We start from the raw sequence: 15,264 nt of genomic DNA, 5'->3' as shown, positions 1-15,264 counted from the left end.
TTCCCCCCTCCGCCCTGCCGGGCCCGTTCATGCAACACGCCTCCCTCACTGGCTCCATCCGTCCCGTGGGGACGGTAATGAATGGCATTGGTGCCCGCGGGTCCAGAGCTCCTTGAGCGGACATGAGTTGTTTCCACAGGTAAGATTTCACGAGGAAGAGCCGGACACAGGGCTTGGCAGGAGAGCGCGGCCACTTTGATCAGCCTTGCGGCTGACTAGCCAGCACTGGGCACGGAAGTGGCCTGGAAGACGCTCATCGGTGTTTAGTGCGGACGCCGGCTCCGTGTAGGGGATAGACTCTCCCTCCCCGCCCTCTTAGATTTTTCTTTTTTTTTTTTTAATGGAGAAGTAATTTCTGGCGAACTGATGAGAATTCCCTATGGCAAAAAAAGGAAATACTCATTTGTGACCATTTGTTCTGAAGCATAAAGACAGACAGTGGCGAGTCTGAGTCTCCGCTTAGCAGGACGCGGGGAGTCCCGGGCCTGGGGGCCGCTCCCGGATCAGCGCGTCTGTTCGAGGAGCGCGTCCCTTCCAAGCCGCCGCTCCGCTCCCGCTAAAGAATCGCAGCTTTGAATCAAATATTAATAACTGCCTCCCATTAGTGGCGCCACAGAGAAAGGGCGCTCGGCACTGCCGGCCTCAGCGCCCGTCGCCGGCTCCGCCCTTTCAAAACTCAGCGACCGAGACAGAGGCGGAGGGAAGCCCGGCTGCTCTGAGAAGCGCCTTCTCGTGCTGAGCTGCGGCGTCACCTCGTGGACCAGAAGGTTTTAGGTCAGACCAGTTGGTCACGGTGAGGCAGAGGCACCATGAGAAGGTCACCTTTTTTTTTTTTTTTTTTTTGCTTTTCCTGGTTCAGCTACAAGAGTGAGGAGGACAGAGGGGCCGGTTCGTGCGGTTCGTGTTTCTGGCTCCCCACGGGCATCCGAGCCGTTCACTGCCACACCATGGTGGAAATTCCTCCCGGATGGGTATGAGCGGAGCATTCTCCGAGCTCGCTGACTCAGTTTCCCCCTGACTCATGAGCTGCCAGGGCCCACGGCTTTTTACCCGTCAAGCCCTGCTGTGCTCTCAGTTAGAATCACTCTTTTTAAATTAAAAAAAAAAAAAAAATCGTGGTCTGCCTATTGGCAGAGAAGACCACTGACCGACTAACTACTCACCGGCACCCAGTCTACACTGCATCCCAGAGCTCACCCCGCCACACGCCCAGGAAGCTGTCGTGACCACAGAGACAGCGCTCGCCCTACCCCCACCCCCACCCCCCCACCCCCCGGGCACATCGAAGCCACCGGCAAACAGCAGGGCTCCGCCCCGCGTTAGCCGCACAGTGCGCCCACATCCAAACACCCACTTTCCCCTTCGCGGGCGGCAGCCCATTGCGCCCTCCTGCCTGGCTCGGAAAATCCGGTGTGAGATGCGTTCGAGCACCTCCCCCACCCTCCCCTCGGGCACGCGGGGCCAGTGCAGCCAGGTGTTTGCTCTGAGAACCGAAGCTTGAGGCTTCTGAGCCGGTGCGTTCATGTGACATGTCGATTTTCCTAAAATGCACATGTCCTCACTTACCCATGATCCCACAGTCCGCGCGGACTGTTTGGGTACAGTTTACAGAGTTTTCTGCACCATGGCAACTGAATATCTGTAACTCAGAGACAATGAAAAAATGTATTTCATTTTTCTTTCCCATAAACCGGAGTCGCATCTCCACTGCCATTTAAGGTAGCTGTCTGCTTGTTGAGGAATATTCTAGCCTTGTTTATGATCTTCCAACGTTCTCCTGCCAAGACCCTGGACAAATGAATTGGCAATATTTTTAGGGATGTTGGCGAGCACACACTGGATTCAGCCATTAAATTCTCGTTTGTTTTTTGTTAGTCTGGTCAGGATGTTAGGATAGGGCTTTCGACTCTTGAAACATGTACACAGCGGGAGACCCGGTTTGGATCACGAGACTTTGGACTTGCCCATGTGGATGGCACCTAAGCATTCAGACACGTAGAAACTTTAATCGGATCCCCCCTGGGTTATTAATCACATCTTGTCGTCTTTGTCTGAATACAGTCTTTCAGTCTCATTCCAAGAATGCTATTTTGCCAACCGTTAAGTCCTAGCCTGCACGTAACCTCAGCTGCTATAAACAAATGATCGCTCCATGCCCATTTTAAATAGACGTCGGGGATGGTGCTTCAGCGCATCAGTTTTGAAGCTCCAATATTATACCCATAGCATATGTTTAATAACCCCCGCCACTGCTAAAACAGATACAGGGAGGGAAATTGGCTGCCTCGCGATCTTTTTTCGGCTGGATGGGAATCTATAAACAAGTTCTCCATCGATTGAAATCTCCTTCATGCTGCATGAGTTATTTTAAATTACGCCTCCTTCAGCTGAAATACAGCAGGCAGCCAGCCCGCTGCGCCTCTTTCAAAGAAGGAGCAGAAAAGTGAGCGACCCTAGCAGCGTTAGGTGCTTTCAGAAGTGCCTGCACCTTGGTGCAGAGCAAGGGATTCGTCCATTTCTCTGAAAACGCGCTCTCGCAGCCAAGAGAAGAGGTGGAACACCCGAGAGTTAAGATACCCTTTCAACTGAAATGACAGGTGTAATAGATGTGTTCCAGGATCTTCTCTGTGACAGGGCTGTGCGCTTCCCTTAGATCCTGTCTGTAGGAGGAAATTACTTTGAGAAACCTTTCCCCAGTCAATCATTTATCTGTTTGAGCAGCAAGAAGGCAACCTTGCCGAAGTAAGAGCGATTCAACTCCTTTCCTCTTCTGTTAGCAATCGCTGACATTCTGCAAGCGGAGACGATAAATAATTGCAAGGTGTAAATTGCAGGTTGGCCGCTTTTACAGATGGAAATTTTTTTTCTTTTTTTTGCTATAATGTATTTTTAGAGGTTTTAAGACAGTAATATACAGGCTGTCTTAACTAACCCCGAGCGCCCCCCCCCCAAAAAAAATGCAGCTTCATTATTTTGGCACCTATGTCTTTTCTCCCCGATCTACTTTCTTTTGCATTTCTGTCAACAGGCAGAGAACTGACCACTGACACAGCGTAGACAATAGTCTAGAAAAGTTGGGGCATGAACTGAGCCTGTAAGAGCAGAGCAGTTGTCCTGTCAAGACCTAGCGAACCCCACTGCACCCAGAAGCCCATGCTTAGAAGAAGAAGAAGGGGCAGTCGGCTCAGTTACTCCTGTCCAGCGGGACGCTGTCCGGGTGGCTTGGAGGAGGAGCTGGCAGCCAGGCTTGGTGGGAAGAGCTTAGCGAAATGCCGCAGATTTGAGGCCTAATCCTAAAACCATCACAACCTTGTCAGCAGTGTTGAAAAGAAAATTGAAACTTAGCCATAACATGACCATGACCTCCCGTTTCAGAGAAATTACAAAGGTTAACAAGCTACCAGCCCACGCACATTTGGTCCTGAAAGTTGCTTAACTTCATCCTGGGCAGCGTAGAGAGTGAGATTTTTCAGCACGCGCTCTCACTTTATAAATGACACAGTAATTTTCTCTTGTAAGTAATTGAGCACAGCACACAGTACAGAACTTGACAGAGCCCCTAAAGAGACAACCTCGCTCTTACTGCAGCACTGCCAATCGAGTAAAAAGGTTAAAGAAGTCATCAGATTTGTCAGATCATTTTTTTTTTTTTTTGGATGGGATGAGGATCGTATAATTAGAAGCATCAGTCGGGCTTTAATTGCAGGTTTCATAGATGAAAGGGCAACGGGTTGAGTTTATGGAGATATAATTTTATTGTTCTAGTGCTAATACGTTTCTTTGGAGACCTGTTAATTACTATATCTCTCTCACTGTTATTTACAAAATTTCTGCTGGTTCCAAAACTGGAGTGAATGCATAAACGGTGCCCGATTGGTTTTTGCTGACATTTTATATGTTTTTTTATGCATTTAACCTCTGTTTGGAAACTGTCAGTTTGGCACACTTTCCTGGACAAGAAGAGCAAACGAAATGAGCGGAACGGTCCCTTTGGCTCTTAAACGCAGAGTTAGTCCAGGCTTCCCATGGTTTCGGGTCCCATTTCCGTTACACTATTTGCTTTTGCCTCCACCATAGTCTCAAGATAAGGCCTGGAAAAAAGAAAACGCTCAGTGTTATTTCCTCTGTTAATAATGTCAGTGATAATGACAATATTTTTGAAGAGATGCTTACTGTGGAACGGACGGTGAATTTGGGACGCTGTCATCTTAGAGCTGAGTTATCAACGTGGAAGCCCGTAGAGGCACTGTCATCTGCCTCACACCCTATTACACACATCATCCAGGTGCCTTGGAGAAGGGTGCCCAATTGCTTTTATTGATGACAAAAGCTGCAGCCAGTACAGGCACAGGCAGCTTGTTTAAAAGCTTCAGAGAGCTGCATGAAACATCTCAGCATCCATCGCGAGCTGTGCTCCAGGCTTCAGAAGGCCAGCAGTCTAACTGGGAGGTGAATGTGATATGGATCTCCCATGCACCGAGAGAGCTTTTTGTGTATTAGAAATGACAGCGTCATGCCAAAAGAAAAAAAGTATCGGCTTGTTTTTATGACCGGATGTGGCTGCGCTTTGGGTTCAGAGGGCAGGCGCTGCCATCCGATTAAACGAACACAGCCCTGACTTGATCATCTGACCAGGTCCACGTGCAGAGCGAAAAAAGGAACTATATAGCTCGTAGCTCACAAATGGGTGTACACGGACCAAACAGTCGCTGGGTGTTTGGATGTAGAACGTTCCGTTTGGCTTGCTGGCCCCGGGGGCTACCCTCCCGCATTTCCGAGGCGAGAATTTCGCTTCCCTGCATCTACTCTGGGATGACAACAGGCCTCTCAGCATTTAGATCTGCTTCATTTGGGAATCTTTTAAGTAGTAATAATAATAATGCTTTGAGGAAATTGAGTGGAACGTTAAATTGTTCTCTGAAACCTAAGTTCAAACGGGGCAAGGCTAAAGAAGCTGAAAATCACTGTTCTTTTAAATAAGTCATCAGAGATCATAAGCGAAATAAGTCTGCGTGGCTTTAGCCGGGCTTTTAGTGTGCTGTGGTTTTATTATAAAATCAGCCTGAATCTGCATTAATTTCACAGTCTTTTTCTCGAGGAAGCCCAAGGGTACATGATGAATAAAATGTAAATTCCAAAAGGCAGTGTTTTTATTAGTGAAAAAGGCAATGGGCCATGTAGTTGGAGCAGTGGCCTACTCGGTGGCCATCGTGATTCAAGGAGCAGTAAGAGGCACTGTACATTCTAGTTATTTCACAGAACAAGAGAAAAAATAGCCACGGAGAGTTCAATGGGTTTCACAGGAAACATTCAGAGAAATGTACATTGTCTTGTGAATGTTAGATTTTAGGTCAAATCTCTGATACGTATCAGAAGTCACAACTTTCAAAGGTCATGAAGATGCTATACAAATAAAAAATCCAATGCAAATTTTAGAATTTTGCTTTATATGCACTGTTAAATCTTCTCAGAGTAATAGAACGTTTATTTTTGTCCATAATAAGTACTGGTTTGTACAGCATTTGGTATATTGGTTTGCATTTGAATGGCATCAATGTATATTTATACATACATATTTTTTTAACTACTCAGAAGAGATCAGATATATTTATTTGCTGACATTTTGGGCTCTGGGAATTTATTTGCTCATTTGCCCTTGCTGGGAAGGTTTTATTATTTGCTGCTTAGAAATCGACGCTAAAATTTGAAATCTAGAGCTCTCGTGTCTGGGTGCCCTAAGAAAAGATGAGCACTCAGGCAGAAATGTAAAATAGCAACTTTTTATTTTAGAAAATGCAAACTAGATCTTGCTAATTCCAAACCCCGTGGCTAAAAAAAAAAAAAAAGAAAGAAAAGAGCACCCAGCTTTCTTCCCCCGTCTCCATTTTTTTTTTAAAAAAATAAACTAATCAATCAACATCTTTCTGCTGCGGTCAGATTCAGAAGTCAGCACTGTGCATAAAAAGCAAAATGAGCCGAAACCCAAGCGAGAAGCTGTTTATTTTCATGTACTACTGAGAACAGTGTCGTCCTGTGGCAGTTCTCGTAGACCGTGTTGGTTTAACAAGCGTCCAACCCTTTTGTCTTGTTGTTTTTTGTCTTTCCTGCTCCCTGTCCCCTTGTTTCCCACAGGCTGTGCGTTTGTCACATTTTCTACAAGGGCAATGGCACAGAATGCAATCAAAGCCATGCATCAGTCTCAAACCATGGAGGTACTGTATCATCTGCCCTTTCTTTGTTTTCTTTGTGCAAATGATGGGGAATGATAACGCAATTCTCTCCTGTGTGGATTGTTCACATGACAATCACAGATTGAAACTTTCACTGCCCCTCTCTCTCTCTCTCTCTCTCTCTCTCTCTCTCTCTCTCTCTCTCTCTCTCTCTCTCTCTCTCTCTCTCTCTCTCCATTCATCCATAGTCATATCCTCCCCCTCTCCTCTCCTCTCCCTCTCTCTCGGTCCCCTTCCCTCCCTCCCTCCCTCTTTCTTTCTCTCTCTCTCCCCCCCCCCATCCCCTTTTCTCCCTCTCTCTCAATTTTTCCCCTAATGACTTGAAGTGCATTTAGGACAAGAAACCTGCTTGCCATGATTTTTTGAGCCTTTTCTCACAGTGGCCCAGGGCCCGCAGTGACAAGTCACGGTGCAGCCACGTTGGCCCTGAAGGGTCACACCCGTTCCCCAGCCCAGGGTGGGCACAAATTAAGCTTGAACAGCCTCACCCCAAATTGCAGCTTGCCCTGTGCTAACTCACAGGGTTCTTTTTTCTTTCGTTCTTTCTTTTCTTTTTTTTTTTTTCTTTTTAATTATGGAGGTCCAACAGAATGATATTTTTGCATCGAGAATGGTGGAGAAAGTTACAACTTCTCTCACGTCTCAGAACCAGTGAAAATGGCCATGTCGATGAGAGTCCCCTGAAAAATTTGACTTGTCTCCTTACTTTAAAAAAAAAAAAAAAATGACCAATAACCAAAAAACATAAAGGCTCAAATTTGGTCTCCTAATGGGAGATCGTGGCTCTAGGGGAACATCCATACACTGGCGTGGGTATTTACCCACCAATGCAGATAGATGTTTCTGTCTTTTTAGTCTGTGATTTGGGTCATGGCCTTTCAGAATTTTGCACAAGAGCTTTCCGAGAGTGATACGCTGTTACTATCCTGTACTGTCTGAGAGCCCCCCGGAGCGCGGCTGCTACATACACTGTATCTGTGCGTGGGCGGTCTCTTCCACGGGTGGCCTTGTGCTGTTATCCGAGGTTCTGTTTTCCATCTTTTGGGAAAAAATTTTTCAAGTTTACGTAATGTTGCAAACACTTCTTTATTGATTGTTTGAGCTTTTTTTGCCTCCATTTTTTTTTGGGGGGGGGGCGGTGGTGGTATTTTTTTGTTTGTTTGTTTTGTTTGTTTTTTGCAATGCTGCATCTCCCAAAGCATGCTGGGAGCTAAGTGCTCATTATGTGTCCTGTTTTGTGGGCCACTTTTTTTTTTTTTTACAGTGAGCCAAAAGGTGCGTGGGGAGGGGAGGAGTGTGCATGGCATTGTCATTACGTGTTTACTGTACTTTTCTGAGTTTGGATATCAGCATTGCAAAGCCTGTTGTCTTTTTGGAACTTCATTTTGACTTCTATATTCCTAACATACCTTATATAATCGCTGTGTTTTCCTTTCAGTGCAATGCATTTTTAAGACACTCCTACCCTCCCCCCAGCCCCCACCTGCAGGCAAGCACAGGTGAAAAGCAGCCATGCTAAGAGGTCATTAGCAGCACTTGTACAACATGCCATGACACACGTGCCGCTGGTTCTGGCCCCCTTTCTAGGGGCTTCAGCTGATCCGCCCTTGTGGATCAGTCCGATTGCCAGCTGCATGTCACTCTGGAGAGTAAAATGGAAGTGCCGTTAGGAAAAAAGAAAGTCTTTGCCTGTATTTTCTTCCATGTACGTGTTTCATCCTCAGTTATTTTCATTTCCAGTAATTCAGTGATCTGTACCTGAGTTGGTCTCACCTTAGCTACTCATTTAGCCTAAATTCCGTCAGCTCTGTCAGGAACACTGCCGCCCCCATTCCGTCACTCAGAGCCCCCTGAGTGGAGGCGGAGAGAGCTGCAGCGGGGTCAGGGTCCTGTGTTCACACAGAGTGGGGCTCAAGGACAGAGCAGAACTGGGCATGGACCCGACCCAAGGAGTATTCAGCTCACGTGAGGAAGAGGTTCTGCTGGAGAGAGTGAGGAGCCCTGGATCCTCCGTCATTAATACCTCAGTCATAAAAAATCAAACTTGACACATTTGTATTAATCCAAACATCTATTCTCAAAAAAAAAAAAAAAAAAAAAAAGGGGCCCTCTGACACCTACATGTCTTGCTTAATTCAAAAATATTGACACTTAAATGGAGAAGTATACATTATGCAGTTAGTTACGTTTTAGTTGTCCAACCGAGGTTTGTTTTTTCAATGAGTTAAATTATTTCCAGGACTCTGGCTCACATCTTTAACCAAGATGGATTATCTAAGAGATTCGAGTTCAGAATGATGCGGATGTTAACGTTTAAAAGAACACGTTCTCCAAAATAATTAATTTTTGATATTGTACCTTCTGTTTTGCCACTGTCCCCCGACCTGTCCCTGTCCCATTTTTCCCTTTCATGGTTTAAACAAGTTTTTTCTGAGCTATAATCATTGGCCTGATTTTCTTCTTTTATAGCATTTTTTTTTTTTATGTTTAAGGAAGAAAAAGAAACAGTAAATGTACTATGAGGAAGAGATGCTATAATTTGTTATGGAACAAATTTGATAGGATAACAACCTTTTTCCATGCAAAACCCTTTCTCTATAATTTTCATCTTCAGAGTATTTTGCCCTCTTTAAAGTATGAAGTACTGAAATGGGGAGCAGATGAAGAAAAATGAAGCACATTTTTTTGATGGTAGAAATATTACTTTTATGCAGTTTACTGGCATTTAACATTCTGTACTGTAACTGGTGACCAGACCTGAGCAGCGAGACACTGGAAGTCCAACACTCGGTCACCTCATTTTTCTCGCTTTTTTTTTTTTCATCATAGCAGACATGATAGCCTCACGCATTCATAGTCACATCCCCAATAACTACCCAAGGTGACAAGAAGAAAAAAAAAAAAAAGGCAAGTCTGTTTTCTAGGAGAAAGAAAAGTGACCCAAAGGGAAGAGAAAGGAAAGGCTCATTTAAATAGAAATATAAAACTTCTGAGAGGAGTGAGAGAGGTCGATTATCATGCCGAGTTTCAGTGAAAATCGGTGGTGGGTTTTTTTTTTTTTTTTTTTTTTAAATCACTGGGGTAGAACTCCTCCTTTTTACCTCAGCAGAATTTCCCAGCTTGAATTGTGACGAAGTGTGTAGGCGGGCTGCACCAAGGAGGAGGGGAGCGAGTGCGGGACGAGCCCGTCTCTGCCGAGCGCTGGCCCCGTGCGGGGGGCAGACGGCGCTCCGGCCTGGAGGGCTCGGCGGCGTCCGGCCCGCCCCGCCCTCCCCGGCGATCTTGCCTGCGTCCAGCGGGAAATCGCCCTGTCGTGTAACCTCGGCCGTTTCTCACCCCCCGCCCCTTTTAGAAATCGATAGAAGCTGCGAGAAAGGTGAAGATAGAAAAGAAGCCAAGTAGGCTCCTCCTGTCATTTAAGATTACTTTTTCCCCTTTTTTTTCCTTTTTTTTTTTCCTTTTTTTTCGGGTTTCGGTAGCTCTGGGGACTGTTGATAGGGTAGCTGCGATGCAGGAGGAAGAACAGTCTTTCTCAGAACGTGGGAGCTATTACGTCGGTCAGTGCCTGTGCTCTGAATATCTCCTTCCTTCATCCACGTTTCTGAAACCAACTCACTTCCGATTACACCGCTGGATCGATAGGATCCCCGCAGCTCCACGGTTTAAACATGCGTAGCTGAAAACGGGGAAGAGTGCAAAAAAAAAACAAAAAACAAAAAACAAAAAAACAGATGAATGAGAGACACTTTCATTCCCTCTCCTTGTCCCCTGCTCACACGTGAGAACAGGCAGACACACGGACCAGGTCTGTCGTTCAGACAAGGGACCCGTGAAGCTGAATTAGGGAACCTCGAGAAAGGAGGCCTCTCATCTCCGAGGAGGCCCCGGCGAGGTCGCAGGAAGACACACGAAGAAGGAAGGAGAGGCAGGTTCATAATCAGAGCAAGAAGGCAGATGGCTTCACCGACCACCAGATACCCAGAGGAGCCAGTGACAGTCTCTGGAATTTTCTGTCGTTGTTGGTTGTTCAGCAAAGAAGAAGGAGGATCGAACCATTTCTAAAACCTTTGCAGACCATTCCGTGTGCTCCAGGATAGGTCAGGGAGCTAGGTTGACAGCTCAGTCTTGCGAGCGGCTCCGGCCAGGCTGTAACTCCCTCACTCTCCGCTGTGTCTGACCACAGGGCTGCTCCTCGCCTATTGTGGTGAAGTTCGCGGACACTCAGAAGGACAAAGAGCAGAGGCGCCTCCAGCAGCAGCTGGCCCAGCAGATGCAGCAGCTCAACACTGCCACCTGGGGGAACCTGACGGGTCTGGGCGGACTCACCCCGCAGTACCTGGCGGTAAGTGCTGGGGGCCGTCCGCGAGTGGTGCCCAGGAGTGGGGGGGCGAGGAGCATCCATACCTGAGTGCTCACAGGCTGCTCCTGCTCGTCTTAAAGGGCACTAGAGAGTTCACTTGGGAGGGCAGCGGGGGGGAACATTTTGAATCTTAGGAGATGATCGAACTCAGCTCCGATGCAGAATATTTTCCCGACGTAAGCGGATTAGCATGAGCATGTGACTGATTTAATTCGTTAATATAGTTTCAAATTGTGAGATAGATCCTTTTAGTCCAGCCTCCGCCCGTGTGTTTGTGTGCATGGCTGCAGCGGTGTGTGTGCGTGTGTGTGTGTGTCCTGACTCTTGTCATGTGACCTTTACCTGTCCCTCTCAGGATGATATCATCCATTAGCCTTTCTTTGTAGCAGACCCTGTACCATTCTGTAAAGTAGCCAGTCTTCCCTGTGGCCTTGACAAGTCAGGCCACCCTGCTCAGACAGGTGAGAAAATGGAGACTGAGAAAGGTCACATCGCTCGACCCAAGATCGCGCCACCGGCGGTCAGATGGGTCCGCCCCTCTGCGTGAGCTCCCGCGTCGACCAAGTTTACTCCCATCTGCCCGCCATTTCTCCATCAGGTCCACGAAGACGCCATCAGAGCCTTTGCGCCGTGTCCCGCTGAAATCTATGTATGCTCTGCCGTGTCTCTCCTTGGTCTGTCAGTCTAGAAACTTTATGAAGAAACAAATGAGTCTAACTTAATAATTTGTTTGGATTTTTTTCCTAAGCTTGTGCACAGACCATCTGTTTAATGGCATAGGGTTTATGAGTTCCTCAGGGTATCTTCGAAGCTCTTTTATTTAACGTTAATTTTTTAAAACCATCTAATAGGGAAAAGTAAGGATTTACAACCACAAGAGAATGGGAAACCCAAGCAATCAAACCAAAATAAGGTATTCCTTAGCCAGAATGGAGGACTCCGGGCTCCTCCCTGTTCCTCCCCCTCTTTGTGTGAGTGAGTGTGTGTGTGTGAGTGTGTGTGTGTGTCTGTCCGTCTGTGATACACACAGGTAATACATTTCAGCAAGTCGAAAGGGGTGAGTGAACATGAGATACGTTTTTCTGGGAACCGTGTTCATCCCCGTACTGTCATCGTCACTAAGCCTTTGGTTTAGTTAGCCACCGATACCCACTCTTCGAGGCAGCCGGTAGTCACACACATCATGAACTGACTTGCCCGGACGAATGACAGTGCTCTGCTGTAGTGTTTCGCAGAGCTCCAGAGAAATTCTGAAAGCTATTTTTTTAAACAGCGAATTCATGTTGTTCCTCCAAAGCACGTAACCAGTTTTCAGTCATAAATGTGGTAGATCTGTGCTTTTTGGTCCCACGTACATGTGCACAGAGGAGGTCACTGTATGTGCTTGTACCCACATACCAACGACGTCTGCACTCATCTCCTTTACAGGGACGAGAACGTCAGTGAATCCAGTCAGACTCTTAGGATAGCGCCTAAGTGTGTCAACCTGTCATTCAAATCAATTGGGCAAATAAAGGCACACTTTTGGACAGTGGCCATGTGCTTTACCTTGTGGTACTTACTGATTCTATGTGTCGGGAGGAGGGTGTGTTTGAAACCTCTAGGAGAAATGCAAACATCTTTTCACAGATATGTTCACCTTTTTTAAAAAGATGCTGACATACTTACAATGCATAGTGTCAGTGGACATCGCATCAGATGCTTCTAAGTTTTGACAAATAGTGTGTTTCTCTGCGCTGGCGAGGGCCATCTCAGAATGAATGGCGGCCGTCTTGGTCACGTGACAGTCATGGCTGTGAATAGACACGTCTGTGTCCGCAGTTACGACTTCCGTGTTGGGCCAAGAGTCAGTGCATCCACATGCTTCTCATACAGGATGAAGGAAACGGCGCTGTGAGGGGCGGGGGAAGGAGCAAGGGATGGGCCTTGATTGACAGGGATGAGTTACAGGAACTACCAGACTACAGAGGGAGAGCATTAGTCACGCCACATTGGCTTCAATGGATTTAACACCTGGTTGTTAAAAAGAGTACATTGATTAATTGTTTTAAGGCAGCAATGTTATTGAGTTTCCCCGGTGTCTATCGCTTAGCAGAGATTAGACGTTACTTTGATTTACAGCCCCGACTCTGGGAACCTTCCGTTCAGCGCAAGACAGGAGCGACCAACTGTAGCCACGTAACGGAAACTGGACGTGTCCGCGGTTCGATCCGGAAGCTGCTTGGGCCACGTGCCCGCGCCGTGCTGACGCACCTTTCTCCCTTCTTTGCAGCTCCTGCAGCAGGCCACCTCCTCCAGCAACCTGGGTGCATTCAGTGGGATTCAGCAAATGGCTGGTGAGTCGTGGACCGGGCCTCTCCTTTCGGCCATCTGAATTTGGGGGTGAGGCGGGGTTCAGAGGGCAAGGAACAGCGGCAGGGAAAAGAACAACAAAGAGCAATCACCAGTCCTGCTCGCTTTCTGGGCGAGGTGGTAAAATTAGAATCCCTGCTGGCAGGTCACTCTGCCACCTCCGGCATTTCCCACAGTTACAGGAGGGGCCGAGATTACCTGCATAGCATACTCATTTTTTTTTTTTTATTTAAGGGATTGGTTACTGGGGAATTTCCAACAAGATTCCTTTATCCAGGGCAGCCAAAAACGATTAGCATCCCTCTAAAGTTTTAACAACAGGCAGTCGATAAAAATGTCCTGGCCTCCATCGTGAAAGCCCAGACGGCAGGCCTGTCTCTGAGGCGGTTTGCATCACTCGATGACCAGAGACAACTAGCAGGGTGCCGTTTCCACTTTAGTCCCCCAGCTGACAGGGCTGGGCGTCGGAAGCTTCATGCGGACGTGTGATCTTTGTTCTCGAGAAAATCCGAGCGTGGCTGGATTTGAAAGCCAGCGCACGAAGCGGTTCCCTTTCTAACGAGCTGTGTGGGTGCTGGAGGCGCAGTGATTAGTGGAAGGTCACTCCTGCGGGGTCACCTTCCAGGCCCATCTCCTCACCACCAGGCCAGGGATGCAGGCCGTGCAGTAAATCCGCGCCCAGGTGCCGTGAACCTGCCACAGGGACGGGGACGAGGACGGGGAGAGCTTCTTCCTTGTTAGACTCCAAAGGGGTTGGGGGGATGGGGCACGAGGAGAACCGGTTTTTGGCACCTTAAAAGCAGGCAGTTTGTTTAATCAAGGACACCCAGAGTCAACGAAAGGACACCCGAGTATGCAAAGTAAAAGCGAGATGTCTTTATCTGCCCCTATGAAACTCTTCCTTTCTCTTTATCTTTTTTGGAATGCACATCCTTGGTTTTTCCTTGATGCACTTTGAATGGGCCTGGAAAGACTCTTCAGTGAGCATACAGAGCTTTCTCCTCGTACGTATTCTGGGACCGTCAGCCCAGACTTTTACTGTCGCCTCGCGGGCTAACGGTCGCTCATCTGGTGGGACATGTTGGCCTACAGTAAAAACACTGCAGAATTATTCCCTGGGCTTTAAACCTACTGGTACTGCCAGCTTGGTCTGTGATTACAGCTTTTGGATTATTAGAAAAAATATATATATTTTGTGTTCAAATGCTAAATGGTTAAATCATTCAGCAGTGTCTTTGTGAGTACAGTTTGGGAAGTGGCCTCAGAGCAAGTAGCGCATTGAATGGTTACTTTCTTTTTAGTTCTTTGAAGGGAATTGGAGTGACATAAGTAAAATATTCAGGAAGTTTTCTAGGTTTAAAAAAAGAGAAAACCCCTCCACATTGCAAGCTCTGAAGTAAAAGCTAAGATTTGTCACGTTTTTCAGCCAATGCAATATTTGTTTTTCTTCGCGTAGTATGGACCCACCCAGATCCCAAATGAGAGTTTTTGCTTCAAGGAAGCCTCAGGCTCTCCCACGCCCACAGTTAAATTATAGCAAAGCAGGTCGCTGGGTGTGCGGGCTCCTGCCGAGTGTGTCTTCCTGCGTGGAGAGAGTGCCCTGTCGTTTCTCATCAGGCCGTGTGCGCCTCTGCCTCGCCGGCCACGGGTCAGGGTGCTGCCGTCTGCACGCTGTGCGCGCTCGTGTAAGACTGCGGGTGCCTGGGAATCGCCCGACGAGGTGCCGGGAGCCGACGCCGATGGAAAGGCGGCCTGCAAATGCGCCGGGCTTTGCAGAATGCCGCTTTCTTGAACCGTCCACATGTTCAATTCACTCTTGGTCTGCACAAGCTGACCAGGCGTATCTGCCATCGCCTTGGCGACGTAGCGTGTCAGGGCGTAGACATCGAGGCTCCGTCTGCTGGGCGGTTTCTCCGGAAAGGGTGCCCCTTCGCCCAGGTCCCGGCTTCCTCAGCGTTCGCAGCGTCGTGGTGTGGTGTGGGTTATGTGTGTTTTCAGTAAGGTGAAGTTAAATGGCCTCCTGCCCTTTCGTCTTCTCTCAAAAGTCGAGCTTGACTTTTGCCTCAATACCACTTATGTCGCCCAGGATTACTGAGAGGCCACTCCGTGGAGGAAGCGCCCCCTTCTCCAAGACGTGGGAGGGGCCCCCGCTCCCCCCGCTCCCCGGAGCCCCTTCCTTCCTCTCCTCGGCCCTCACCTTCCTGACATGTGGCCCAGGCTGGTGACCCCACCATGAGCAGGGCTCAGGACTGTTTCTGAGTGGATGAGGGAATAAATTTATAAACCAACAAACTCAAGTTGATGTCTTGGATACATCCCCAT

At 47.8% G+C, this 15,264-nt stretch overlaps 1 protein-coding gene across 28 annotated transcripts in view; it reads left to right on the top strand.

Moving 5' to 3' along the window:
• The window catches only part of CELF2 (CUGBP Elav-like family member 2), a 718,856-nt gene that overhangs the window by 659,393 nt on the left and 44,199 nt on the right, over positions 1-15,264 (top strand). For 26 of the 28 annotated variants that reach the window (XM_036227159.1, XM_036227131.1, XM_036227123.1 and 23 more), the window contains 3 exons: positions 6,133-6,212; positions 10,414-10,572; positions 12,863-12,926. In XM_036227159.1, coding sequence (XP_036083052.1) covers positions 6,133-6,212; positions 10,414-10,572; positions 12,863-12,926 — 303 coding nt within the window. The remainder of the gene's footprint in view (positions 1-6,132; positions 6,213-10,413; positions 10,573-12,862; positions 12,927-15,264) is intronic. The other 2 variants (XM_036227160.1, XM_036227162.1) reach the window with 1 other exon arrangement.

Source organism: Rousettus aegyptiacus, unplaced genomic scaffold, assembly GCF_014176215.1.
Source record: "Rousettus aegyptiacus isolate mRouAeg1 unplaced genomic scaffold, mRouAeg1.p scaffold_m13_p_10, whole genome shotgun sequence".
NCBI lineage: Eukaryota > Metazoa > Chordata > Mammalia > Chiroptera > Pteropodidae > Rousettus > Rousettus aegyptiacus.
The sequence above is the reverse complement of the archived record's forward strand: the minus strand, read 5'-3'. Positions and strand labels throughout refer to the sequence as shown.